Genomic DNA, 25,799 nt, shown 5'->3' with positions numbered 1-25,799 from the left:
TTCCCTCCCCACAACTCTAGGGGCATCGGCAGCCACGATGAAAAGCTCTGTTTCTCGGCCACAATGACCAGGCCTGCCCATTCCCAGAGGGCAACCAACACCCCACTCATTTACCTTGACTTCAGTGCATTGTAGAGCCGAATGCCATCAGCTGGGCCACAGATTTGTACGAGGTCCTCTCTTGTCAACTTTAATAAATCTGCACCTGAAAGAGGGAGACAACTGCCCCTGAAAGCTACAAGCAGTGGGGGCCATTTTTCTGATTCTGACTGATTGCTGGTGATGCCACCTAGAGATCCCACGGAGATGCCCTTCCTCCCAAGCCAGCTTCCTGTCTAGAAAGCGCACTCCTCACCCAGGACACTGGAAACCCAGAGAAAGGCTGCAAACAGAGGCAGATGGGGGCTTCCTTTGCTTTTGACCATATTCTTCAACAACCACAACTCACAGCTCTGAGCTCATTTTCTTTAAAATAGATGAGATAAATTCTAACTATACGCAACTGGGCTCCTTCAGGATTTCCAACTTTACCCAACGAACGACTCAGGTAGCCCACTGAAACTGGAGTTCCAGCAAGACTGCCGATCATCCCTCAGAGAAATGAGGAACGGATCTGCCTTTCCATCTCCAAAGATTCACCCCCAATAAGGAGCGCAGCCTCCTGGGAGTCCAGTGAATGCTTTCTGCTCCCATCGTGACCTCAGACAGGTACCCAAAGATGCCAGCGGCATCTGTGGCAGGTGTGTTCTCTGTACAGGTAGTAAGAGGGCATGGCTACAAACTCACCTAGAAGCATCCCAAGGACACAAAATGAAGCGCTTGCCCCTCCTTTACATTCATCTCAGGAATATGGAGATCAGCTAGAAACCCTCCAGTGTTGAATGGCAAAGGCCATGCCAACACAGGCTCAGAAACTGCCCCTTTTCCCCACTGAAGATTATGGACTTTCTAGTTTTTCAAGTTCTTTCTTACACACAAGCTTTCTTTGGCTCTAGCACAATAAAGAGGCAAATTATCTGCATCCAAATTAGCGCTGCAAATGGGGCTTTAGCTTTTAGGAGGTATATAGAGAGAAAACCCTACTGATCACGCTGCCATATCGAAACTCTCTCGGGGGTGGGGGGGCGGGGCATGAATTATCAATGCTTCATGGAAATAGAACTGTCTCTAGCATCCTGTACCCCACGCCAGGACCCTGTGTCCCCTGTATATATGTATATGCACAGTACCTCACCAAATTAGGCACCTGGTGACTCACTCAAGACCTCCTGCTTTGATCCCATCTGTGACAGAGGGGGACATACCTGAGAAATTGGCGAAGAGTCTCGAGTAGGTGGCGAACCTGTGCCTGAGCAGCCATTGCTGGGCTTCCTGGATGGTGGCTGCTGGGTGAAGTTGCTGGGGGAGGGGAGAGCAGCGTGTAGAGCCCACATTTAGCTGCCCCCCACAACCCAGCCTGCCTCCCCCTGTTGGCATCACCAATACCCACTGAAGAGTGGCGGAGGCTGGCTCTGCCTTCCCAACAAAGCACGACCATTGCTTGTGGCAAAGAGAGATACTCACTTCACTGGAGCCTTGGGAAATTCCTTCTCCTTGATGGTTTGGGGAGGAGGAATCGCTAGGGAGAAGGAAGGAAGGAAGGGAGAGGGGGGCTTTTATACTGAGTCTGGCTAAGGAAGATGAGATCAAGTCTCCCAGAAACTGAATGACCCAAATCAACACTGCCAATGACAGAAATTGAGGTTAGGAATCCAGGGAAAGGAAAGAGGCCTTAACAAATCTAACCAACAAAATCTTGACCCTAAAAAAGTTGGAACCCATTCCACTAGAAGAGAAGGTTCTGTAGCCCATTACCCATGGCCAGATGGGCAAGTGACCATCCCAGAAGGAGCAAACATTGACCACTATAAGCTCCACCCAAGGCAGCAGTGGGAGACACCAGTTGAGCAAGGGAACCTAACCTTGGGGTACACTGAGAGAGGTGGAGCTCCCACTAAGGAGGACAGTCCCCCTCCATCATCTGGAGGTGTGTTCAGTTCTGAGCACCATGGTCTGGGAACACCCAGAAGTGGGAAAGGGCAGCAAGTTCAGGCCACGTGAGACTAGACTGAAGGAATTGAGGATGTTTCACTTGGACAAGAGAATACTCTGGGAGACACAAGAGGCTTCTTCAAATATCAGAAGGGCTCATTTATGGAAGAGGGATCAGATTTGTTCAGTTAGCCCCTGTCAAAGAGCCAAACCAGGGACTGTGGGATGGAGGCACAAAAGGGCAAATTTAGGCTTAATATCAATCAATAAGTAGGGGATGGACTGCTCTGGGAGATGGAGTGCCATCCCTCTTGGGTGGGTGGGTGGGTCTTCAAGCAAAGGTCTGCATGACCACTTGTTAGGGACGTCAGAGGCAAGGGTTCTTAATCAGGAGCCCCCAAGTGCTTTTAAGTACTCACCCCCTTAAACATATACCCTGACCCAGCAAAAAGGGACAACTCCCAAGAAAAGAAGGACTACAATCAGTTTACTTAGCTAAGCTGCCAGAGAACCCCGCCAAGTCCAGCCTTACCTGTATCTCTTCCCTCCATATCTACCCACCAAACTAACCCATGCTCAGAAGAGGCCACAAACGCACCTTCTCAGCTTCCCACAGGAGGCTGCTTTGAATGCTGGGTTTTCATTGGTAGGCTAGATAAGGACTTGTACTCATAGAAAGCAGGAAATTTCCCCTCTGGGAATGTTGGCCAAGAGTAAATGAAGATAAATCCACATCTTACTGCTGGAATCATTTTTTCAGCTCTCGAGGTGTCAGGAGTTTGGGGCCTGAACTCTGCCCCAAAACTAAGTGGCTGCCAAGTGGCTTCTTACTGGCGAGCCAGCCTGATTCTGTCAGGGTCAGGGACTTGGTGGTGGCTTGATTCGTACCAGCTTTCGCCATCTACAGACCATCTGCAAAGCAGGAACTTTGGGTCTGAGCCACATGAATTGGCTTCCTTGGGAGCCAATCTGATCTCAGTCCTTCTGCCTCACTCTTCACATGGTGGTGACAAAGCTAAAGAGGGTGGCAGAGCCACCAGTCAGAGCACTTGGCTCAAAGCTGATCCCAAATCACAGACAGTGAAAGGAGGAAAGGGGGAGAGTGGGGGGGAGGGGAAAGATGGAGAGAGACAGAGACACAGAGGGAGAGAGAAGGGGTGGAGATGAAACAAGAGATAGAGAGACAGGGAGAGAGACCCAACCTTTGCCCACCACCACAGCACACCATTATGGCTGCCTTGGCCACACCAGATGAGAAACTGCTTGGTCTGTGACCTTGGGAAAAGCTCCTGAGGGGAGGCTCGCAACTCAGCATGGATGATGGTCCTAGCCTCCATTAACATTTGGAAAAGAAAACTCTGACCTCCCCACTGCAGGGTTTTCAATGGAGTGCTGCCTCAGGCAGCCTGCCACATAGCCACATACCTCTCGGGGACTGGGACGCTGCAGGTGCTGTGCTGAGCAGAGGTGAGAGTGAGAGTGGGCGCAGGGCTGTCACTGACATAGGATGCACTTGTGGCAGGCCATGGAGAGCACTAAGGAGGAAGAAGACCCATGTACGTCAATCACTAGGGTGCTTGTGAAAGAGAGGGAAGTCATTTCTTAATCTTTTGGTCCTTTACTGCCAAATTAATGCTTGACTTGAATCCAGCCAAGGGAAATTAGGTTTCTAAATGTCACCTAACACTGACCAAGGTTCTTTTCCTAACTTGGGGGTGAGGAGCAAGGATGGCCACATCGATGGAAGGTCATTAGGGTCTGAAAGGGGGACTATTACAGCCATCACTTCTGTCTCAATCTCCACTTCCCCAAGAAACCTAGACAGAAGGTAGTGGGACCATGGCTATAAAGCTGAATTCTTGGAGAGGCCCTGGAGACTCAGCCCCTTCCTACCATGGTGGGATGGGGCTTGGCTGAGCTGCTCTGTTCACCCTGGGTTCACATTTCCTATACTCCTTTATGATGTGCCATAAGCAAGGCATAAGGAGTCCAAGGGAGAAAAGGAGAGGTCCTCACCCCCTACTGAGGGAGTTAAAGGCTTACATCATGGGACAGAGGAGGGAGAATTTTCAGCCACATTTGACAATTCTGGTCAAGTTCCAACAGAGGAGTGTGGGAGATCATGGCCTAGCAGGGACACAGTCAGTGGGCTGTGTGCCCGTTGAGGGCAACACTGAACCAACAGAGACCAGATCAACTGCTGAGAGAGGCTTTTTACTCTTTTAAAGCAACAAGGACATAGAAAATGACCTGAAGTAGAATGGAAGGCCTTCTGTACAGTGGTGGGGTTCCGCAGACTCCTCATGCTGCCCCAGGCAAGGAACAGAAAAACACTTCCTATTTCTACTGAAATTAAACACCACAGTGTCATGACCCAATTATACTCCTCTAGCAAGGACAGCAAAATCTGGGAGGTGCTAACATCTCAGGAGTCAGACAGGAAGCAAGACAATGGAGATTAGGCCTTCGACGCAGGCATCTCCCCGGGCCATGGCATCTGGCTCAACCACCCTGTTGAGGGATTTCTACATGCCTGTCCACAGCCCAAACTGGGGAACATTCCCTAGGCACACTTGGGTCACAGAGAAACTAGAAAAGAGATAGAAGTCGAAATATGAGCACCCCAAATCCTCTCTGTCCTGTGCCAGGGAGGAGCCTTAAGCAAGTCAGCTCTCCCCTAGGTACACAAGTATCCTTGCTATTAAGCAAATGCCCCTTCACAGCCTCTCTCTAGATGTTGGAAAAAACTCAAAAGCATTCTTTTGGGAAAGAATAAGTTAGCTCTGATCCAGGCTGACAAAATGAATCTCCCAAGAGGCTTGAAGGCCCTAGCCCACAGCCTCAACTACAGGTGGCAAGTAAGACACTGCAACAAGCAGTGGGCCTGGGAGTTCAGTTGGGAGCCCTACGGGGAGCTCAAGTCTGACACAGTGGTAACCTGACCAATATTTACTGTTCAACAAAATTAACACCATCATAGGGTTAACAAGAATCATCCTTAGCACTTACCCCAGAATTGAGACTCTCAACTCTGCAACTGGGTAATTAGTGACCCCCGGAGAAATAAAAGAGGCTCCAAGAAGGCTTCCACTTTGGGGCAATAGCACTCAAATCCTTAAATGTTTAGGAGGCCAGAGTCACGACCGATGCTTGCTTGGTTTTCAAAAGAGCTCCCAGCAGCCTTGGGAACTAGGCAAAGAGGCCCACCAAAAAGAACGTGCCAACTAAAAGATACTCCTGGAAAAACTATGCTAGATACACATATAAACACACACACAGACACACACACTAATTTAAAGAAGTATCTCCCATGTTAGGTTACTGCTGATAAATATAATGTAGGAAGAATTCAGTTCAGTAAAAGTTGAAACATCTACTCTGTGCAGGGCACCAGGCCAGGGAAAAGGAAAAAGGGGCCAGTGTCTGCATTCATGTCATGGCACTTGCCCACAGAAGCATGTCAAAAGCCTGAGGTCTCCTGGACAAGATGAACCCTTTCTGTTTTCTCTTCGGTAGGACCCCCCGGCCAGGGGTCTATACAACTGCAGACTGATTAGGAGGGCACTGCTCAGCTTTGCTGACTAGGTTTAAGCACAGGAGCTCTAGACCTCAATCCCTCAGGGAGCAATGAATGGAGAGATCCATGAAAGGATGCTAACGGGTGCTCATACATTGGCTCTTAGCTTTCGAGAAGGCAATCTTTTTACTAGAGAACAAAGGGAGGCCCAGAAGTGGAGAGGTAGTCTCTGGGAGGTAGGAGAGTTGGGAGAAGCCAGGCCTATTCCTTGAACCAAAATGCCTCTACAGGCTGCAGAGACAGGCCCCTTCCTGAAGTGTGGGTCCTAGAGATGGTGGGGAGCTTTCCTGCAGCTCTCCCCACTCAGGCCCACGTCCCACTTCACACAACCTCTCAGGGTTTTATCACTCACTACTCGCAACTTCTTTTCAGAAGTCTGATTGTTCCTAAATTAGGAATTACAGTGGATAAGAGTCTTCTTCTGCCGAGGCTAAAAGACAAAATTAATGTCGCCATGATCTTGAAATTTTAGATGGAGAAAAAGAGGTTCACAAGGGCCACCAAGGTTCTGGCATCATCTCCTTCCACAGCCAGGAGGAGCTGGGCTTTCAAATCCATGAAGAGCAACTTCACCACCCCAAAGGTGATTAGGGCTCTCCTCAAGTTACAACCCCTTTGTTTGATGTTTCTAATGACCAAGATCCGTTCCCTGAGATACCTAAACTGGTGGGAGATGGTAGCAACAAGAGCGCTGTCCAGCATCCCCATATAGTGACCAAGGGGGTCAAAGGTCAAGCAAGGCAACAATATCAAAGGGAGTAGAGAAAGTAACCAGTCTGGGGAAAGTGAGGTTGTTCTGAGGGATAGAGCTCTTGATTTAAAAAAAAAAAAGCCATGTTTTAAGGCAAGGGATCAGAAACAGGCTGTTATACCAAGTGTAAGGTGCCTGCCTAATGGACGCAGAACCAAACCTCTTTGGTCTGCCTGAGAAAGCATGGCTACTTTCCTGGTGGCCAACAAGTCGCCACTGATCTGGGGTGAGCCCTAGCGCTCTGCCACCTGACTACACTAGGGTCCACAGAGCTGTGCATATGGCAGGCAAGGGAATGCCTCAATTCAAAAAGGAAGAACCTAGCATGGCCTTGGGGTACCAACATGTATTTCATTCTCAAGACCCTGTCCAGGGCCCTGCTCCCATGGAGCAAGGTTGGGGAAAAAAAGGGCCTCTGGGTGAGGTTCCATACGTGGGAGACATTCTGCTCTCCTGCACGAATAACACCGGGGAGACACCATCCTTCACTCCTTCCCTAGGGACATTTTACAGCTTTTAGGGCTGCCAGGTGTCTTGAGGAACTGCCAAGCTTTATTTTCACACAAGGTAACTCAATGCCAGGAGGCTAGAGCCCAATAAATTCCCAGAAATCTCCAGGGTCAGAAGCCTCTTGAATGTCACTAAGTACTCTTTTTCCCATGATCAGATGAACCAAAAAACCCTTACAGAGCAATGAAAAATACATGTTTCACAAACACAAACACAAACACACACACACACACACAATGCAACAGATTTATATGGGCTCTGTAACCACTAACAAAATCCTGCTCCCTACCAAGTTCTAGGTCCTTTTAAGAACTAAGGCCTCTGGTGCTGATGAGTAGAGAGGACCTGGGTTTCCTTTGTTTCTCTGGGGTAAAGTCTCCCAAGCTCTTTGCTCCAGTCCATTCTCTCCCTCCCCCATCCTGCTAAGAGAAGGGTGTCAGGGGAGTCTCATGAGACCAGAATCCAAAGGCCCACCCCTTGCATTGGTCACATCAATCTGCTTCGGACACTTGCCACACAGGGAAGCAACAAAAAGCCTGCCTTTTCCCCTGTTCAGAGATGAGTGCGTTTTCCTCCTTGGATGCCTCCTCTTGACCTTCACAATTTCAGTCAATGGGTCACCAGCCCAGCCAAGTTCTAAGGTTTACCACCAGGCTGGCCAAAGGGTGGTGACTGGGTTTTTGGCCTCTTAACGCTTAAAGACCATTTACCAAGCTGGAGTAGGGTGGTGTCTTGCATTGGTAGAGAGCAATCCCATCAAGGGAATCATAGAAGGCTTGACAAGCTACAGGTAACTACTTGTTCCAGAGAAATGGGGTAGGATGTGTAAAGTATTTCTCAAAAAGCATCTTGAATCCAGGAGTGAAGTTATGATGGAGGATACATGGGTCACTGCAGAAGCCTGAGGAGCATGAGCTCCGGGGAGCCCAGAGCATCAGAGCTGACTCATGGCTCTGGCTCCATTGAGCCAGAGACATGCACAGGCAGAGAGGAGGCAAAAACTGGGGCATTTTACACTTGCTACCACCACGTCTTTAAACATTAATACTATACAGCCACTACCAGAGATATACAGGGAGAGCAACAGACCTTTTTCAACAGTAGGCAGAAACGAAAGCCATGGTTACCATTGATATGAAGGGAATGGTGGGGCTCATTTCCGAACGGGAAAGATGGTGAGTGGGGGTGTGGCTGGGGCTCCCCCTCCCGCACTCCCCAGTTAGGGTCACACTGCACACTGTTTGCTCAGGCTTCAAGTGTTAGATTTAGGAAGCTTTCCCCTGAGGCACAGGCACAAAGCATATTCAGTTCAGCCAAGGCCGTCCTTCAGAATTTGGGCTCCCTTCATCACCACGGAAGTCGGTCCTAGATCTAACACTGCCCAGGGCATCCTGCACAATGAAAAGTAAGCCGAAGTCCCTTACACTGCCTCGCTTTGCCAGAGAATCGCCGCAGTCTGCTGGCAAAGTCCGCTTGCTGGACCTTTTCTGCTCATGTTCAACTGCAGCTTCCATTATAGGCTCAAGCCTCATCTGGACAAACACCAAAGAGGGGGGTCAATTGCTTTTCATTAGACAACGAGGAAAGATCCACTCCCCTAGTTCATGCCTAGTCAGGGCAAACACAGCTCAAGGACTCACTGGCTGGCATTCAAGGGTCTCGAGGCGTCTATGGGGGGGAGGCCTGGCCGGTGCGAGTGGTCATAGGGCCCCGGGAAGCCTCTGTGCTCAGTGCCCGCCCCAAGGGTTGGCTCCTTCCCCCTGCGCTGCCCGCGTCCCTCCCACATCACTCAGCCCATACGGCTGGTGCCAGGCAGCTAGCCTGCTTTCTCCAGAAGAAGCGTGAGACACCACATTACCTCGCTGAGGATGGTGGTGTCATACGAGGGCTGGTACTTTTCTTTCTCATGGGCTGTCCTCTTCTCCATCTTTTCTCGGTCCGTCTTCTGTTTTCTGTCTGCTCCTTTAGGCTAAAAGGAAAAAAAAAATCATCGACTCAACAGGGCAGGTGACAAAAGGCAGCCTTTGGATCAATGCCATGGTCCAATCGCCCTTCCCAAGTTCCTGTGAGGAGAGTCGAGGGGTGTGTGTGCATACCTGATGTGCCCCCTGCCCCCCTCCCCGACCCAGCACAGAGCAGGATGTAAGCAGTGGCAATCACAGGCCAGTCCAGAAGACAAGGGCCTCATGCCAAAGCCTGGTTTCTGCCTCTTACCTTAAAAACTTTGATTTGGCAGCTGGCTGAGTGCAGATGATCTGTGTAGTCACCATTTTCATTCTGTTTAAAAGTGTCAACTTGGACTCTGAAAGCAACTCCCTTTTCTCCACCATGCTTCCGAGGGGTGAACTCCGTGCTAATGCAGTGGACCTGTAAAACACAGCAAGCGACCCAGTCAAGGCCCTTCTTGGCTCCGGGTCTCCCTTCCCTCCACCCACTCTAGCCAGTCAAGCACCAGAACCCATACCGTCGATTAGTGTAGGTGTCACATGGCACCATCCTGACAGCTCCAGGAGCAGTCCCCAACCCCAACCCCACTGAATGGACCCTGCCCGGTCCATCCATCTGGCCCAACATCCTCCCTGACCTTCTCTGGCTCACGCCATGTAGCTGGGCCTCTCCCCCATCACCTGCCCATTCCTGCTCCCAAACGAAGTTCACTTTGCTCTCAATTGCTAGCAACCCTTGGAGGCTCATCTCCTTCCCGTCCCCAGGGCTCTTCCAGGCTCTGCCTCCTCCCTCAGACCCATGGTTATGCTCACCCTCCACTCTCGTGACTCTGCCTGCCCCCACACACTCCTGGTTCTCTGGCAGCAGGACCCAAAGCATGTCCAGATCTTGGGGATCGACTACACCTCACACTGAGCCCCAATACTGACTTCTAAGGCTCCAGCTGGCCTCCTGTACTCTTCTACTGGTGGGTCGTAAACCCAGGAAGGTGCCTTTCCTACCACTGAAAACTCTAGAAATGGCAACCTTTGTCCTAGCCTATAACAAAGCTCAAATTAACGAGAAACTTTGATTTTTATCACCTAATAAGAAAAGTTAACAAGATTTTAAAATGAACAGCTTTGGAAAAACAAAAGAAGTCACTAAGCAAATGAACCAAATTTATGCGTATGAGGAAAAACAGTATTTTAAAAAGAGGAGGAGTCTAAGGAAATTAAATTACATACCACAAATATATCATGACATTTCAAATGACTAAATTAGTGTGCTTCCAATAATGCAAAAATCCAAACCTGAATAAATACAGATGTGCGTTTGGCAGGGTCCCAGAGAAACTCGACTGCATTTAACTGGCCTGGATTTGTCCTTATGTCAATGACTCCAACAGACATTGGAATATCTGTGGGTTTTTTTTAAAAAGAAAGTTACATGAAATTACTATCTTGAATTTAAAAACAAAAAAATCACATCACATATTTCTGGTTTTTAAAATTTAAATATACTGTTTTCCCATAAACCCTACACACTATAGAGCCTTATGGCTAACCTCTTCTCTGGCCCATCCAAATGTCCAAGTGTCTAAACATCAGAGTGAGTCTCTTCTTTGTATTCCTTAATTATGAATATGGAGATGCTGCCAGGGGCAACAGCAATGGTTCAGAAGAGAGTTCAGTTCCATCCAGCAGGCTCGAACCCAAGCCTGACAAGCCAGCCCCTGCTAAGGAGCAGGGCAGCTTTGGCAAACACCGAGCTGCTACTGCTGCTGCCAGATTACCAGTGGGTGAGTTTCTTTGAACTAGCTTCTCCAACCTGGGGGGCTTTGGGGGGAAAGGGGAGGGTGTGTCACACGCACCAAGATCAAGCAGCCGGTCCCCAGGGCGGTTCCACTTCCAGCCTTCCAGCTGCTGGTGCTCTGTATATTGGAGGCGTCTGTCGTGGAACACAACTCTGATGATGCTCTACAGGGGCAGGGGAAGAAACACTTCTGTTCAACAGCCAGGCTAAGAGAGCCTCCTTCCCAGAAGCACTTTTTCCTCATTTACTATTAACACACACCTAAAATCTAAAAACAGAAACCAAGAAACACAGCTTCCCCAAGGGAACAGAACCTTTCTGGCACTGCAAGAACCTAGCTTTAGGTATCATAGCTAACGGTCACACCTACTATGCGCCAGGCACCATGCTCAGTGCAGTGTGCAATGACATTTCCAAGACTCCAGAACTCCCTCCTAGAAGGTGACTTAAAAGGATAGCCAGGTAAGTACTACTGATGACCCCAGTGATTAAGAAAACCATTCCCTTATGTTTCCACCAAAAGTACTTAACAATAAATCTACAAAAACAATTTCATATGGAGCACAGCCCCAGCAGAAGGGTGGCACTGAAGCTGGGGTGGTTGAATGAGGGGCAAAAGGCAGGACCCTCTCTTTTTTGATCACGAGGCCTTATTCCTGGGTCGGGGCATCATTCAGCTAACCAGCCTGATTTAGCAGGAAATTCCAGTCAGTAAGTAGGTCTCTTTTCAGGCCCACACAGAAGAAAGTGACTGCATCACACTGATTCCAGAGTTAAGGCTAAAAGGGCCCTTAGAGACCAAGTCCAAATGACCCACTTTACAGATGAGAAACTCAGGCCCAGTGAAGAGAAAGCACAGGATTTTACCTAAGGTGACTCTGGGAGTCAGAAGCAGATGCGGAGAACTTCCTTCCCCATTACTTAACCTGCTGCAGGATAAAACCATTCCAGGGTGACATGCAAAGTGCTGTGCCGTCTCCCTAAGGCCCTATCACCATATGGTCTTATGAGATGCCCAAGGGCCTAGAAAAGAGCACCCAAGAGGGGCCCCAAACGTGTCTGAGGAAACTGAGTCCAGACACACTTGGCAGAGTGCTCCAAAAAGCAGAAGATGATTCTAATGAGAGTCAGCCCAACACCCCAGTGCCTGCCTCCATCTCCTGTCAGCCCAAGGAAGGAAACCAATAGGGCCTGATCCACGTTCTGCCACAGCAGGGCCCCTGGGCTCTAGCCCTGGACTGCAGCTGTCTCCTGCTAGGGCTCAGAATGACTCTGAACTCTCTACCCTACTCACTTGAGGGAAAAGGTTCTTTACCAAATATCTTATAAAACAATGGTAGTGCTTACATTTTACCTTGCAAGGACCATTACATGAGATTTTTTAAATGGGGGGGGAGGGGGAAGGAGAGGGGAGGAAAAGACCCACTGACCCAAGACTCGATTAAATCATGGGAAAAATGCAACCAGTTTGGTTCTGAAGAGGACTAATATGGGAAAAATGTGTGAGCTAGCTGGACATTAAGCCAGCCAACTAGAGAATGAATGAACGAATGAATGAATGAATGAACGAATGAACAAACGAGTGAATGGTGTGTCCTAGCCCAGGGCATGCAGATGGCTGGGTTAAGCCAGTCAACCGGAGAATGAATGAATGGCGAGTCCCAGCCTAGGGCCTGCAGGTGGTCAGTTAAGAGGCCCAGAGACACGTGGCAGGCAGGAGCTGACCACAGCCATAAGTACCTTATGTACAAAGGTTTGGGGCTTTTACTGAAAACCTGAGACCTGAGCTTATGCCAAGGTGTTGTTAATCGAAAGTCAGGAACCCCAGGGGACATCCCTCACCTTCACCAACTTTCCACTGTTCTCAGGCGCATCTCCCACTTTCCGGTTGTCCAGCATCCGGATCTCATAGGACTGACCTGTTTCAAAGAAACGTCAGAGTTTTGTGGCGTTACAAACTCCACGTGGAAAAGCAAACATTTCCAAAACAACGGTTTCTCACAGCCCTTGGTCCTAATAAAGGGGCCGCCTCTTCCCACGTGGCTCATTCGGCACATTAGCCAAAGCAAGGTTGTTTTTATAATGCACCAGCCGCTCAATTAGGGATGGAAAAGTGGCCTTAAAGCCCCAGTAAGAGAGGAGACCAAAGATAAAGTGTCCCCAGAAGCCAGGAATGCTTCAGAAGCCCAACATTCAGACCCTCTGCCTTCCGGGAGAGCTGCTGCTCTGACTTTCCTTCCTTCCTGGCCACCCACACCCTGTGGCAGGCCATCCCTCCTGGTCACAGCAGCACTCGTCCCACCCAGAGGACCCGAGCCCAGGGTCTTTGGAGGCAGCGTCATGTCAGAGAGGCCTAGCCAGCTCTACCCAGACAGGGCTGTCCACAAAAAGGAGTGAGACTGAGCGTAGCAAAATACTGCTAAGTGTAAGAAGACAGTCAGATCACTAAGAACTTTCTTGGAGAACTGGCCAGGATGGCCAAGTCCCTCATGCTCAGAGCCCTCCACTCTAAGGAAAAGGCAAGGCTGACTCCCAAGTCCAGCATAGTCAACAACCATTTTACTACCTTTGCTGGCGGATGAGGCCCATGACAATTGAACTTAACCTGCTGCACAATGAGCTTGAAAAATTCCATCTTAATCTTTCCCAAAAGCCAAATTTTAAACCTGTCATGTCTTTCTTCTCTTTAAAATTCTGAATAAAAGGTTTTTCTGCATTTTCTGGAAGTTACAGAAAGGATGGGCCTGCCCTGACAGCTATGCAGATTTAAAAGCCCCCATGACTTCAAACTAAGGTTTCTGACTGTCCCCAGAGCTGAAAACAAGGCAACCCTGGGGGAGGGGACATGGCCCTCTCCAAGTAAGGCCTGTTGGGGGGAATCTGGCCCACTCCTCAGCCTCTGCTACAGCTCTCACACACCCTGTCACGTGGGGCCAAATGCCAAACCTGCCCTTTTGAGGCCAAAGCAGGGCCCTCCCAGCATGGAGAGTCTCAGGATGCTGCTGCCTCCATTCCCACATGCGGCCATCTGCCGGCCGGGCCCCAGCTAAGTGGCTGGGAGGTACTATGCTTCCCTTCAGAGAAGGGCAAAGGTATGAAGCCTTAGCAGATACCAAACTGACTCTGGCTACTAAAAGGACAGATACTCAAGATAAATCAAAAGAACCTCAATGATGGAGGCTTAAAGTTTTCCCCTCATCCCTACTTCTTCAAACATCTGACTCACCAGGGATCTGGTGAGCAACATTGTCGCCTCCAGGCCACAAACAGGTGGAGATCCAAGTACGATGGCACTTTGCCCATGGACAGAAACAGAGATCAATGCCCACAATGGTCCAACTACACAGCCACCAAGCACTAGGGCACCTAGACACCCCAGACCATTTCAGACCTGGGGGAACCTCCAGAAGTCCTACTGCCCACACAGCCACCTTCCTGAGTGACAGGTGAATCCCCCCACTCCTATCCCCTCCCCCACAGGCTTCTTGGGAACCCTCTGTCTTAGCAGGCTCCTGCTGTCCTCCCAAGTGTGTTCTTTATGGACCAGACTGAGCCTGCTGAATCTCAGTGCTGGGCAGGATTTCAAGGCTACCATGTCCCTCTCCCACAGCAGACAGCCAACGAGATCCACCAGCCATCTCCCTCTGGGACACTGTTCCTGGTCAGAAAGCTTTTCCTAATCATGGGCTCTACAAGGACAACTTCTCTCCACCACTCTTGGGACCAACCTAGCATTGGCCTTTCTCCACCCTGGCTGCCCTCTTCAGGATACTCATCAGCTGATCACAGTCCTTCCAACACCAGCCTCTCACCACACGTGAACTTGTTCTCAGCTGCACACCAGTGTTCTGTTGTCTGTCTGTCTCTTTCCAAATAAGACTGATCCAACAGAATAAAACAGCCCAGTCCTTTGTTTCCTGGTTATCAACACCAAGCCTTCCTCCACCAGAACTGAACGCTAATAAAGCAACCCCAAATCTGGACCCCTCGCCCAGTGTGGGCACCTGAGGGGGCTAGCTATTCCTACCAAGCAGCAAAGGGCTGGAGCACGGGCCACTGCTCGACTCTACTACCAAACTAAGTCCCAAAGGGTTCACCAGCAGAGTGGGGATCACAGCACCTCACAAAGATCACCTAAGTTAGGGGTGGAGCAGATGCAGAGACAGTCTCTCTTTCCTAATATGCTGAGGGAAAGCACTGTCCCTGACCATGAAAACTTCATGTAAACCATAGGCTATTGGAAAAAGCAAAACTTACCTGATGAAGAGCCTAGAGCAAGTCCACAAGCTTTGACTAAGCCCCTACTAAGTGCCAGGCCCTGTGCTAAGCACCAGATACAGTCTTGTGACATGCTTCAGCAGCAAAGGAAACGGAAGCCAAGGCAGTCAATGGATGGTGGGAATCCTCCAAGGCTGGAGGCTCAGCCAAAAGAAGGCAGCATAAAGGACTGAAGTGAAGGGCAGTGCAGAGATGAGTTGGGCACCAAGAGGGGCCAGGGTTATTAGCAAGAAGGGTTAAGGTTTGTCTGTTGCCAATTTGTTATCTAGGAGCCCAGTGGAAGGGTTGGGGAGGTCTGGGGGGATGCCAGGGAGCAGGATTTGGACAATGATTGTCAGGAGGCTATGGCAGGGTAGGAGTCTATTAAATCACTGACAAATGAGTCCAGTAGGTCATCATCATCATCATCCCTGGGTGTTTCCGGCTCAGGATGGAAATGAGGGCATGAGGCTGTCAGACACAGAAAGAGGGTGGGGTGCTGGCTAAGGCCACAAACGGAATGGAAACTCAGGCTCAGGGACACGTGGGTGCTCCCCCTGCCCCCAGGCACAAGGCAACTTGGGGGAGAGTAACATTCAAGAAAAAAATTAAAAATAATCCATAAAAATGTGATCTGATGGACTAGCAAACTTGGGAACCAGGGCATGAAGATTAACACACCAAGAGCCCCAGCTTCCTGTAAAAGCCCTATTGTGCACAGCTCAGTTTCCTGCCCTAGAAAATGCAGGGGGAGTTGGCTATATCCTGAGTCCACGTGAACCTCATGGAAAGGCTAAGCACCTCAGGCTTTGCCTCTCCCTCACTGATCTGACCAGGAGGTCCTCCCAGACCTCCATGGACCCGCACTTCTTGTAACCCCAAGTAAGAGCCTGGTGCACCCTCTGCATCATGTGTCAACCAAGGATGGACTAAGCAGCAGGTACACATCCCCTACATGGGCAAGATGAAAAAAGAATTGAGACGACAGACATCAGAAGTGAGGCAGACCACCTTTGCATTTCATCATTAATGGACTCTACCAAGTTAGGATCTGCAGTCTTTTCCATTCTTAAATTAAGGGTTTTTTCCAACATGGCTCCAAAGTCAGAGGCCTACATGTTAAAGACAGGCTAAAATACAAGCTCCAGTGTTCTTTCTTGCACCTTGCTATCCTGCTCTTTGCTCACGTAGTCACAAGCCTAAGGGAAGCCCACATGGCCTCTCATGTGGACACCTGGAATAACCTCCTAAGAGTGCCCCAATACCTACCCACCACAACAGATTTGCACCTCAACCTTCAAAGAAAAAAAGCCTGGCACTAAAGGCCCCCCTTTCATCTTAGGCCTATTCCACTCCACCATACCTTCGGCCTACAGATCTCTCCTTTGCCTCTGGCCCATGACCCTGAGCTCCCCTCTCTTCCTGGAAGGCCCAGCTCTACATCTACCTCTTCCTTGCTGAATCATTTTCAGGACTCTCCATCTAGAGCCCTCCCCTCCCCTTCTCTGAGGATAATGGCTAATGTTCCAGGACAAAGGAAGGTCAATGAGAACAGGGATTGCTTTACGTGTTACTCTGTCTTGGCATGGCCAGCACAATGACTGGATGGTGCCCTGGGTGTACCTAATCCAGGTTTCTGGAGTTCCATTTAAGATCATGCTGATCCCAAGATGTCCTATGACTCTGGTACAAATCCAACAGAAGCTTCTGGTCAGGTCGAGATGCTTCTGACTCATCACAAACCATGAGGAAACTCCTCTGAAGTGGGCAAGGCAGAAGCAAAAATCACCTCCAAATATCGTGGCAAGAGTCTGGAGAAGAGCCCCCAATGCTGCGAGATCACCTGGTCGATGCCCTCCACAGCCTGTCTCCTAGAAAGCTCTTCCTGCATCAGGCAGTTGCTCCCTACCACACACACCTCCCTTCTCACATCGACCATTGTGGTCAACCTCTTTTTGGGTTTCCAGTGACTTCTCAGAGGATGAAACACTTCCAATCCCACCCAATTCCCAGGCATGCACTCCTAGGCTGAGAGTGCAACCATTCACCAGGCTAAACAAGGCCAAGCGCATTGAGGCCTCGTCTGAGAGCCCTTCCCCAAGACAGAAGGCGCCAAATGACAGGAACATGAGGACACAAATGCACACTACTGATGACCCCAAACCACTCCTGAGGCATCCTTCACCTCACACCCCACAAACCAGCCCAGGTGACAAAAGGTGGGATGAGTTAACGGCAGAGGGTTGTGAGGAGTCAGGCATGCTTATGCATTGTTGGTGGAGCTGCAGATCTGTATGACCACTGTAGAAAGCTGTTTGGGAATATGCAAATAAACTAACACATCCATACCTTCACAACCAGAGATTCTACTGCCAGACACATACCCAAAAGAGGCCACAGAGAAGAAAGTCCTCAAAGACACCAAAATATTCAGAGTAGCCCTTTTTATGCAAAGGTGGACAAGTACTGGGAGCACCATAGAGGCCCACCAATCAGGGCATGATTAAACAAACCGTGGTGGGCTGTAAGAAACAACCACTATGACGAAGACATAGAAGCTTGGAGGGGCTCCGTGAAGGGATGCAGAGTGAAGGAAACAACAGACAGTAACTACAGCAAGGCCAATGAGAAGCACCACACCAAGAACAGAACGCACCAAGAAAAAAATGCATGGAATGATTAAGAACAAAGAGCTGGTGAGGCAGGAAGTCCATGAGGGCTGCCCTTATCTGCAGTCTTTTAGGACTGACAAGTCAGTTATGCTCATTTGTTTTGTTCTTTAAAGAATTCTATTTTTTACACAGAGCAGTTAACAGGGAACTTATGGTGATGTTAAAAAAAAACGACATCAACAAAAACTTGCTTAAAAGCCAAGAAAAGCTTTTCTCAAGGCCCATATAGGATAATTTCTAAAAAAGCAAGCATTGTTACCAACCAAACCAAAAAAAGGTACTCTCCTCCCTGCCAAGGAACACCCAGCTGATCCACCCCACCCCCCTCCTTTCCCCAAGGTTCATCCAGCTGCCCCAACCCACACCCACACCGCCAAAGGGTGCCAAGCTGGGCTGCCCCATCCCACCTCCTCCCCACAGGCCTCTCTCACCTTGGTTCAGGTAAGTGAGGCTTTCATCGTGCAGTCTGACTGCAGGGGATGTCGCAGCACACAGGATGTACTGAAAGGGTGGTTGTTTGGGATCACCATCCAAGGGAAGGACAGCGTCTTCCTCCTTGAAAATGGGTAGGGCCAGCACATCACTAAAAACAAAAGAATTTTACTTATCAACAACATTAAATTGGGTCTTGGAATTTTGAACACAGTGAGCTCAGAAATGATGAACAAAGGGAGACTTAGAGCAGAAATGGTTATTACCAAGGGACCATGTGAAACAAATACACAACTAGTGATCCAACTTGAGAGATGAGGAAGGGACACATGCAGGAGTCACAAAGACCCCCACCAGGAATCCCCGAGCCTTACAAACACCAACGGGGTTTTCCTCAGCGCTGCTGCCAGGAGACACGGCTTTCAGAAGACAAAGGCACCAAATTTGTCAGAAAGCAAGAGAAGGATTTGAGATGCAGGAATGATTAACTAGCCCTTGGCCAGGGATGGAGGGCATCCAGGTCGAAGTCTTAATGCAGACAGAATGACAGGTAAGGTCTCTCTGAAACATTTCCCCCCTTTGTTTTTGTTAAGTAATGAGCCTGTAAGCAGTTGTGGCAGCCTAAGTGCACAGAAATCTTACATGGGACCACAGACTAAAAGCTGTAGGGGACAGTAACGTCCAACTGCCTCATTTTAAAGTGAAGGGAACCAAGGCTCAATACTACTTACTGCTGCAGAAAATAATGGGGCAGCCAGGGGGCACCACAGAAGATGTGAGTTCAGATACCTATGGCTATGTGACACTGGACACGTCAGTTAACTCCTGTTTGCCTCAGTTCCCTCAACTGTAAAATGGGGATCTGCCTCCCAGGGCTAGCAAATGAGGACAAAAGGAGATAACTGTAAAGTGCTTAGCACAGCACTTGGCACATAGTAAGGGTTAGATAAACGTTGGTTTTGTTGTTTAGTTTTGTCTGACTCTTCCTGACCCCATCTATGCGGTTTTCTTGGCAAAGATACTGGAGTGGTTTGCCATTTCTTTCTTCAGTGGACTAAGGCAAACAGGGTTAAGTGGCTTATCCTGGGTCACACAGCTAGTAAGTATTTGAGACTGGATTTGAAGTCAGGTCTTCCTGACTCCAGGCCCAATGCTCTAACCACTGAAACATTTAGCTGCCCCCTATGTAAATGTTAGCTATTATCATGAATAAGTGGCCCTGAGAGTATTCAAACCCAGGTCCTTCAATTCCGAATCCACGATTTTCCCCACTATCCTGCTAACAGTTATGACCTGCCTTGAGTGCCTTTCACTGGATGTGCTATTTCTGCTGGGCTCCTTACCCATCATTCCTGACTCCCCTCCACTGGACTCTCGACTAGAAGCTCATGCCACCTCTGACCTACGCACTCTGGAAGTTCCCTCCTTGCCTGTGGCCTCTACCTCCGATAGGCTGGATCTTCCCAGAACCTCCATTTGAAGAAAGTAGCCCCGGCCAACCTTGTCTTCTTATCGACTGCTGCTGTATGCGACTGGCCTTATGTAAAAAGCCGCCTCCATGTGACAGCCACCAGCCTCCCTGTCACCTCCCCACCCCATGACCTTCCTGCTTAGTGTCCAAAACTCTCTCCGATGGGTGGGGACTGTGGCTATCAGACCCTTTGGGGCCATCTTCTGGAAGCTTCCAGTGTTTTGTTCCAGGTGGGTGACCCAGCCAGATATCCTTGCCCTGTGGAAATCTAGGAATCAGAATGATAGTAAAAAGCATCTGATGTAAAGAATCCATAGACACAGGAGCCAAAGCAAAGCAGGAATGGATTACATACCGCACTCCTAGGAGGAAGGAAGTAGAGGATGGGTTCTGCAAGCAGAATAAAGCTGGTAAAAAGGGATGAACGTCAACCCAAGTTAATCTTTAAATTTCCTCCTCTGGGCAGTAGAGCATTGTGACTACTCAAACGCACTATTAAAGATAAAGGCACCTAATAAAAAAGCATTTAACTACCAATAAGAAAAGCTAACAAAACTGGAGAAACAGATAGTACAACTAGTAATAGTAGGAGATCTTAACATATGCTTTTCAGATCCAGAGAAACCCAACCAAAAGATGAACAAGGAAGAACTTAAAAACCTGAACAGAACTTTAAAAAATGAGATGACAGAGCTCTGGAGATCACTGAATGAGAACAGAAAGGAATTTACATATAACTAACCCTAAATGCATTTTTACAAAAAATAACCTTGTATTAGACGATAAAGACCTCACCAAAAAAATATAAGAAAGCAGACATACTAAGCACATCATTTACTGATTGTATTGCAATAAAAGCATTTTAAAGAAAGGATCCAAAAGAAATTAGAGAATAAATAACAATTCTAAAGACCCTGTAGATCAAAAAACAAATTACATAAATAACTGAAAATGACAGCAATGAGACAATTTGCCAAGCCTTATGGGATATACCTAAAGCACTTCTGAAGGGAAATTATATCTCTAAATACTTTCATCGGTACAAGAGATGAACAAAGTAACGAATTAACTTCACAACTTTAAAAAAATTGAGCAAATAAAAAATCCCCAACTGAGTAACAGAAATTCTGAAAATTAAGGAGATTAAAAAAATTAAAAGCAAAAAGACTATTGATCAATAAAATTAGGAAAAGTTTTTCAAAAGAACCTAACTAACCAGAATCTAACTAGGTTGCCTTTTCCTTCTCCAACTTATTTTACAGGTGAGGAAACTGAGGCAAACAGGGTTAAGTGGCTTGCCCAGGGGTCACACAGCTAGGAAGTGTCTGAGGCTGGATTTGAACTCAGGAAGATCAGTCTTCCTGAACCCAGGTCCTGCATTCTATGCGCTGTCCTAAGTACATCCTAAGGCATTCTTAGAGAACCCTAGAGAGTCAACTAAAAATTACTATTTTAATTATAATAATTATTAACTTAAAGTTGAGAGATATGAAACAAATCCATATATGTCAGCATTTCTCCATATAATCAACAAAACCCAGTATGAAGACACAGAAAGAGAAATTCCCTTCAAAATCACTCTAAAACATATGATGAAAAATGTTATCCACCTCCAGAGAAAGGACTGATGGAATCTAAACGCACATTGAGCATATTTTCTAAACTTTACTATTCTTGATTTGGGGGTCGGGGGGGGCTATGTTTTCTTTTGCAACATGGTTAATATGAAAATGATGCCTAGTCATAATAATCTGTATCAAACTTTGGAATTTAGACCTCAAAATTTAAAAAAATGAAAAAAATTTTGTTTACAGGTAACTGAGCAAAAAATTTAAATATTTAAAAAAAATTCCAAAAGGTAGAAAATACTTGGGCGTATCTTCAAAGATCCTATGAAGAGACTATGAATTTGAATTTAACTATAAGACAATACATACAGAAACAGACCTAAATAATCTGAGAAACAATAAATGCTCTAGGCGGTAATAGAGCAAGGCAGTATATAACGTCCCAAAAGTTTTGGTGCAGTATTAAACCATGAGATTTAAGAGCTAAAAATTGCAGACTTTTTAGACATTCACATAATAAAATGACAGGACAACCCAAACAATTGCTCTACCAATCAAACTCCCAAAAGAATATTTTAGAGCTAGAAACCAATCAAAACAAAATTCACATGGAGGAACAAAGGTCAAGAATTTTAAAGGGTAATTATGGAAAAAAGTCAGAAGGATCTATCCAAATCACATCTCAACTGTATTACAAAATAGTAATCATTAAAATGATTTATTATTGGCTTAAAAGGAAGCCAATCAGCCAATAAACATTTAAGCGCTTCCTACGTGCCAGACACTCCCTTGTCTTCAGGGAGTTCACAAAGGGCGGGGGTCTTGTGTGTGGGACAGCCAGGAGGCCAGTTCACTGGATGAAAGGTTGTGGTGGGCTTTGAATTCAAGCAGTGGGCTTTATATTTGATCCCGGAAGTGGTGGGGTGCCACTGGAATTTAATGATGGGGAAGAAAGGGGGGGGTATGGTCAGATGGGCACTTTACCCAGCAGCTAGGCAACCATTGCCACAGTCCAGGCTGACATGGTGAGGGTCTGCATGGAAGGGGCAAGCCTGTGTGTGTGCATGTTTGTGTGTGCGTGCCTGTGTGAGAGAGAGGAGAGATGATGTCAAAGAGCTTGAATACTGGAGGGGGGAGTGAGGAGCCCAGGATTCCTAAGCTGGGTACCTGGGGGATCAGGATGAAGTAACAGGAAAGGTGGGGGTGGGGGATTGAGGGAAGAAGGATATTGAGAAGCCAAGGCGTGGGCAAAATAGATCATTCTGGGAATCACCAGCACAGAGATGGTAATTAAATACACGGGAGCTGCTGAGATCACCCAAGGGAGGGAGGGCAGTCAGGACAGGACCTGAGGGGCCAGGAGAAAGGTCCGGCAAAAAAGACGACAGGGGGGCCATCAGAGGGGTAAGAGAACTGGGGTGTCCAGAAAACCTAGAGACGAGAAAGCGTCAAGGAAGGAAGCCATTGGATCTGACCACTAGGAGCTCACTGGGCACTTCGGGGAGTGCAGCTCTGGTGGAAGCCGGATTATAAAGGGTTAAGGACAGAGAGTGGGGGGACCTACTGTAAATGGCCCCTTGGAGGCATTTGGGCGGAAAAGCACAGGGGGTGGGGATGGAGGATCAAGCCAGAATTTCTGGGCTCCTCTGGAGGCAGAAGGGAAGGAGCCGCCAAGAGGGGCCGAGGGAGGGGCGATCAATGCAAAGATGTGATAGAGACAAAGCTATGCGGATCCCTATCACTGGGGGCTGGTCTTTCGCTTTGGCTTCATTTTAAACGTGATCAATGTTGGGGTGAGACACATTTGCTTTCCAAGATGGCCATTTGCCGCAGCGCAACAATAAAGCCGGAGGCAGGGAGGAGGGTCTTTTCTCTCTTCTCGCCTTCATTCCGGGTCCGCATTTCAGGCCCACGGCCCGGCGGCCGCACATCCCCGTCTTTGCATCCATCTGCATCCGCTTCCCTGCGCAGCGCCCCCAGCCCAGATTGGGCCCCCCCCTCGGGTCTGGGCGTCTTCCGGTCCATCCAACACCAGCCACGGTGGGGGGGGCATCAGTGGGGGAGGGGGCGCCAGTTGGGGGGTATCGGGCCGAGAAGGCGATAACGCAGCGCAGCGGAGGAGGCGGCGGCGGCAGAAGAAGGGTTCCCCCCACCCCACCCCACCCCCCACGGAGCCAGCTCTGAGACACGCGGCGGCTGATCCCGGGGATCCCGGGAACGGACCACTTCGAGGGTCCGCGGCGGCGGCGGTCAAAACACTCGTTCGTCAAGGGGAAGGGTCTCGTCTCCGACAAGAGTGCCGGGCATGACGAACATCCGCCCGCAGGGACAAGGCGGAGACCCCGGGCTCTGCCGACCCAGGCCCGGGCTGCCAGGAAGCCGCAGGCTCCGCGATCCGCAATAACCAAGATAATACAACTGGGCTGAGGCCAGGGGAGTTTCAGGCCCGAAACGCCCGCCCGCCGAGACGTAGAGCCGCGGCCTCGCAGGATCCGGCTCCCGCCTTCCCTTGACCTCCGGCCCATCCGGCAGCCGAGGGGCCCAAGACCGGGCGGGAGCTGGGGTCCGCGATCTCCCCCGGCCGGCCTCAGTTTCCACACCTGTAGGCGCGGGCGCTACCCTTCCCAGCCAGGCCCGGCCTGGCCCCGCCCCCAAGGCCCCACCCCGCCCCGCGGCCCAGGCCGCACCTCATGCTGTAGGCGCCGGCGCCCAGCTCTTGCCCGATGCCCGAGAGGCTGGCGTCGAAGTCTTGCACCAGACCCGCCTCCAGGGCCTCATCCATCTTTAGCACCCAGGCCATGGCGGCGGCGGCGGCGGCGGCGACAGGGGCGGGGGCGGGGGGTGGTCAGCAGGGCGGGGCGGGGCCCGGGCCTGAGCCGAGGCCGAGGCCGAGGCTCGAGCAAGGCGGCAGAGACGCCCCCAGCCCGCAAGCCGAAGCCTGGCTCATGCCGCCCGCCCGGCCCCGGCCCGCCCGCCCCCGGCCCAGCCGCCGGCCCTGGGCCAGGCTCGGCCCGCCGCGCGCATCGCGGGGCCCCTGTGCGGGGCGCCGGCCGCCTCAGCCCTCAGCCCCGCGCCCCCTGGCTCCCGCAGCCGCCACAGCCACCACAGCCACACACAGACACCGCTGCCACCACCGCTTCCGCTTCCGCCTGTGTGCGCCCCTCGTTCGCCCCGCCCACCTCCCCTAATGCGCGCAAGCGCAGAGGGCTCAGCGCTGGCTGGGGGGTGGGGCGGCGCCTCACGGGGCTCCCCCTCCACATGCAGATAGATCGTTCCCAGACTCGGTCAGTGACCCGGGCGAAGACAAACCGGAAACAGAGTCCGACCGACTCCCACCCCCCCCCCTCCCGTCCCCTCCCATGGATTGACAGAAAAACGCACCAATAAGAATCGCGCGGAGGGGGTGGGGTGGGGTGAGTCTTGAAGTTTCCTCTTACGGGCGGGAAGGCGGAAATGGGTGCACGTGCCTGCCTAGGTGGTGGGGGTCCCCCCTACCCCTCCCCTCTGTGGCCAATGAGGCTCTGCCTCGAGGCCTGGGCACGGGCCGTTGGGTGGTGTTGGGCCAGGGAGCAGGAAGAGTAGGGCTTCCTCCGCCCCCTCCCCCCAGCTCGTGCTGCCAGTGAATACCTGGCTGGGTCCCCACCCTGCCCGGGCCTCAATTTCCCCCTCTGTCACCTGAGTGGGCTTGGACTTGATGGATGCCCTGGGAGCTGGAATGCAGCAATAAGCATTTATTAAGCCCCTACTGTGTGCCTGCCCTGTATTAAGTGCTCCGGATACACAAAAAGGCCAAAGACCATTCTTGCCCTGGAGGGGGAGATGCTGTACAAACAGGAAGCAAGCCCCTCAAACAGGCTAAATAGAAGCAGAGGGGGCAAGCGGTAGACAGAGGTCACCCACCAACTCATGTTAACCCTGCGTCCTGGAGTGAGAGCCAGGCGAGGCCCGTCCAGAGGAAGAAAGTGACTGGGCCAAGGACTCGCCGACTGCACGGGAAGCTTCAGGGATCTTCTCCAGGGAGAATCCTTCCAGCAAGACGGATCGTGCAGCTCAGGAGGCCTGCTGGCACAGGGGCACCCTGGATCTGCTCAGACAGCTTGGACTGGCTTAATGAGGTATATTGCCAGCACAGCCTCACAAGCTTACATCACCTTATCCCTGTATCTCACTGCACAGTCGCCATGGATGTTTACAGTTTCAGCACACATGTTTATATTATTTATCATTATATAAGGCTGTTTTAAACCGAGAGTCTGGGAAATAGAGATTGTTATGGCCATGGTGCCTGGGAAACTGAACTCTAAAATAATAACAAAAATCCTCTTTACACACACTAAAATCCACCTTACTTACACCTCCTTCCCCCTCTTCCTGGAGCACACGATGCTCTGGCCCTCTTGCTGCTCCCTGTGTGTCCTCACCATCTGAAAGGGAGGCAGCCTCCTGCTGCAGCCAGGACCCCTCCCCACCAACATGCACTGATCACACCCCTCTAGTGTTCTGGGGGCTTCTCCATAGTCCGCTGGATCGTCCCAGCGTGGCTAGCGAGTGCTCACCCACTGTCACCACCTCAAACCAAGCATCTTACCCAGATCTAGAAGATGTTGGAAGGAAGGGCAAGGGAGCTAAGTCTGATTGGGTGGGGGCACCACTAGGCCCCTAGTGGGGTCCAGGGAGCATAGACACAAGCTGTGGACATTGTAGAAAAGAGCGTGATTTTTGTCCTTGACCGATGGAGTGAGGACAAGGGCTGATGACAGGCATCCAAGGGTCACTGCCCTCTTGCTGA

At 50.0% G+C, this 25,799-nt stretch overlaps 1 protein-coding gene across 2 annotated transcripts in view; it reads right to left on the bottom strand.

Annotated features, from left to right (window-relative positions):
• The window catches only part of UBP1 (upstream binding protein 1), a 33,437-nt gene extending 9,593 nt beyond the window's left edge, over window positions 1-23,844 (bottom strand). The window contains exons 1-12 of one of the 2 annotated variants that reach the window (XM_036738108.1): window positions 23,698-23,844; window positions 17,971-18,122; window positions 12,453-12,529; window positions 10,669-10,774; window positions 10,109-10,215; window positions 9,084-9,236; window positions 8,728-8,838; window positions 8,294-8,401; window positions 3,457-3,566; window positions 1,564-1,618; window positions 1,305-1,398; window positions 115-205 (exon numbers count right to left, since the gene is read on the bottom strand). In XM_036738108.1, coding sequence (XP_036594003.1) covers window positions 115-205; window positions 1,305-1,398; window positions 1,564-1,618; window positions 3,457-3,566; window positions 8,294-8,401; window positions 8,728-8,838; window positions 9,084-9,236; window positions 10,109-10,215; window positions 10,669-10,774; window positions 12,453-12,529; window positions 17,971-18,122; window positions 23,698-23,810 — 1,277 coding nt within the window. In that variant the 5' untranslated portion in view covers window positions 23,811-23,844. The remainder of the gene's footprint in view (window positions 1-114; window positions 206-1,304; window positions 1,399-1,563; window positions 1,619-3,456; window positions 3,567-8,293; window positions 8,402-8,727; window positions 8,839-9,083; window positions 9,237-10,108; window positions 10,216-10,668; window positions 10,775-12,452; window positions 12,530-17,970; window positions 18,123-23,697) is intronic. The other variant, XM_036738109.1, reaches the window with a different exon arrangement.
• Between the last annotated feature and the right edge of the window lie 1,955 nt (window positions 23,845-25,799).

This window comes from Trichosurus vulpecula, chromosome 9 (assembly GCF_011100635.1).
Source record: "Trichosurus vulpecula isolate mTriVul1 chromosome 9, mTriVul1.pri, whole genome shotgun sequence".
Classification (NCBI taxonomy): domain Eukaryota; kingdom Metazoa; phylum Chordata; class Mammalia; order Diprotodontia; family Phalangeridae; genus Trichosurus; species Trichosurus vulpecula.
Note: the sequence above shows the minus strand (reverse complement) of the source record. Positions and strands in the feature narration are given on the sequence as shown.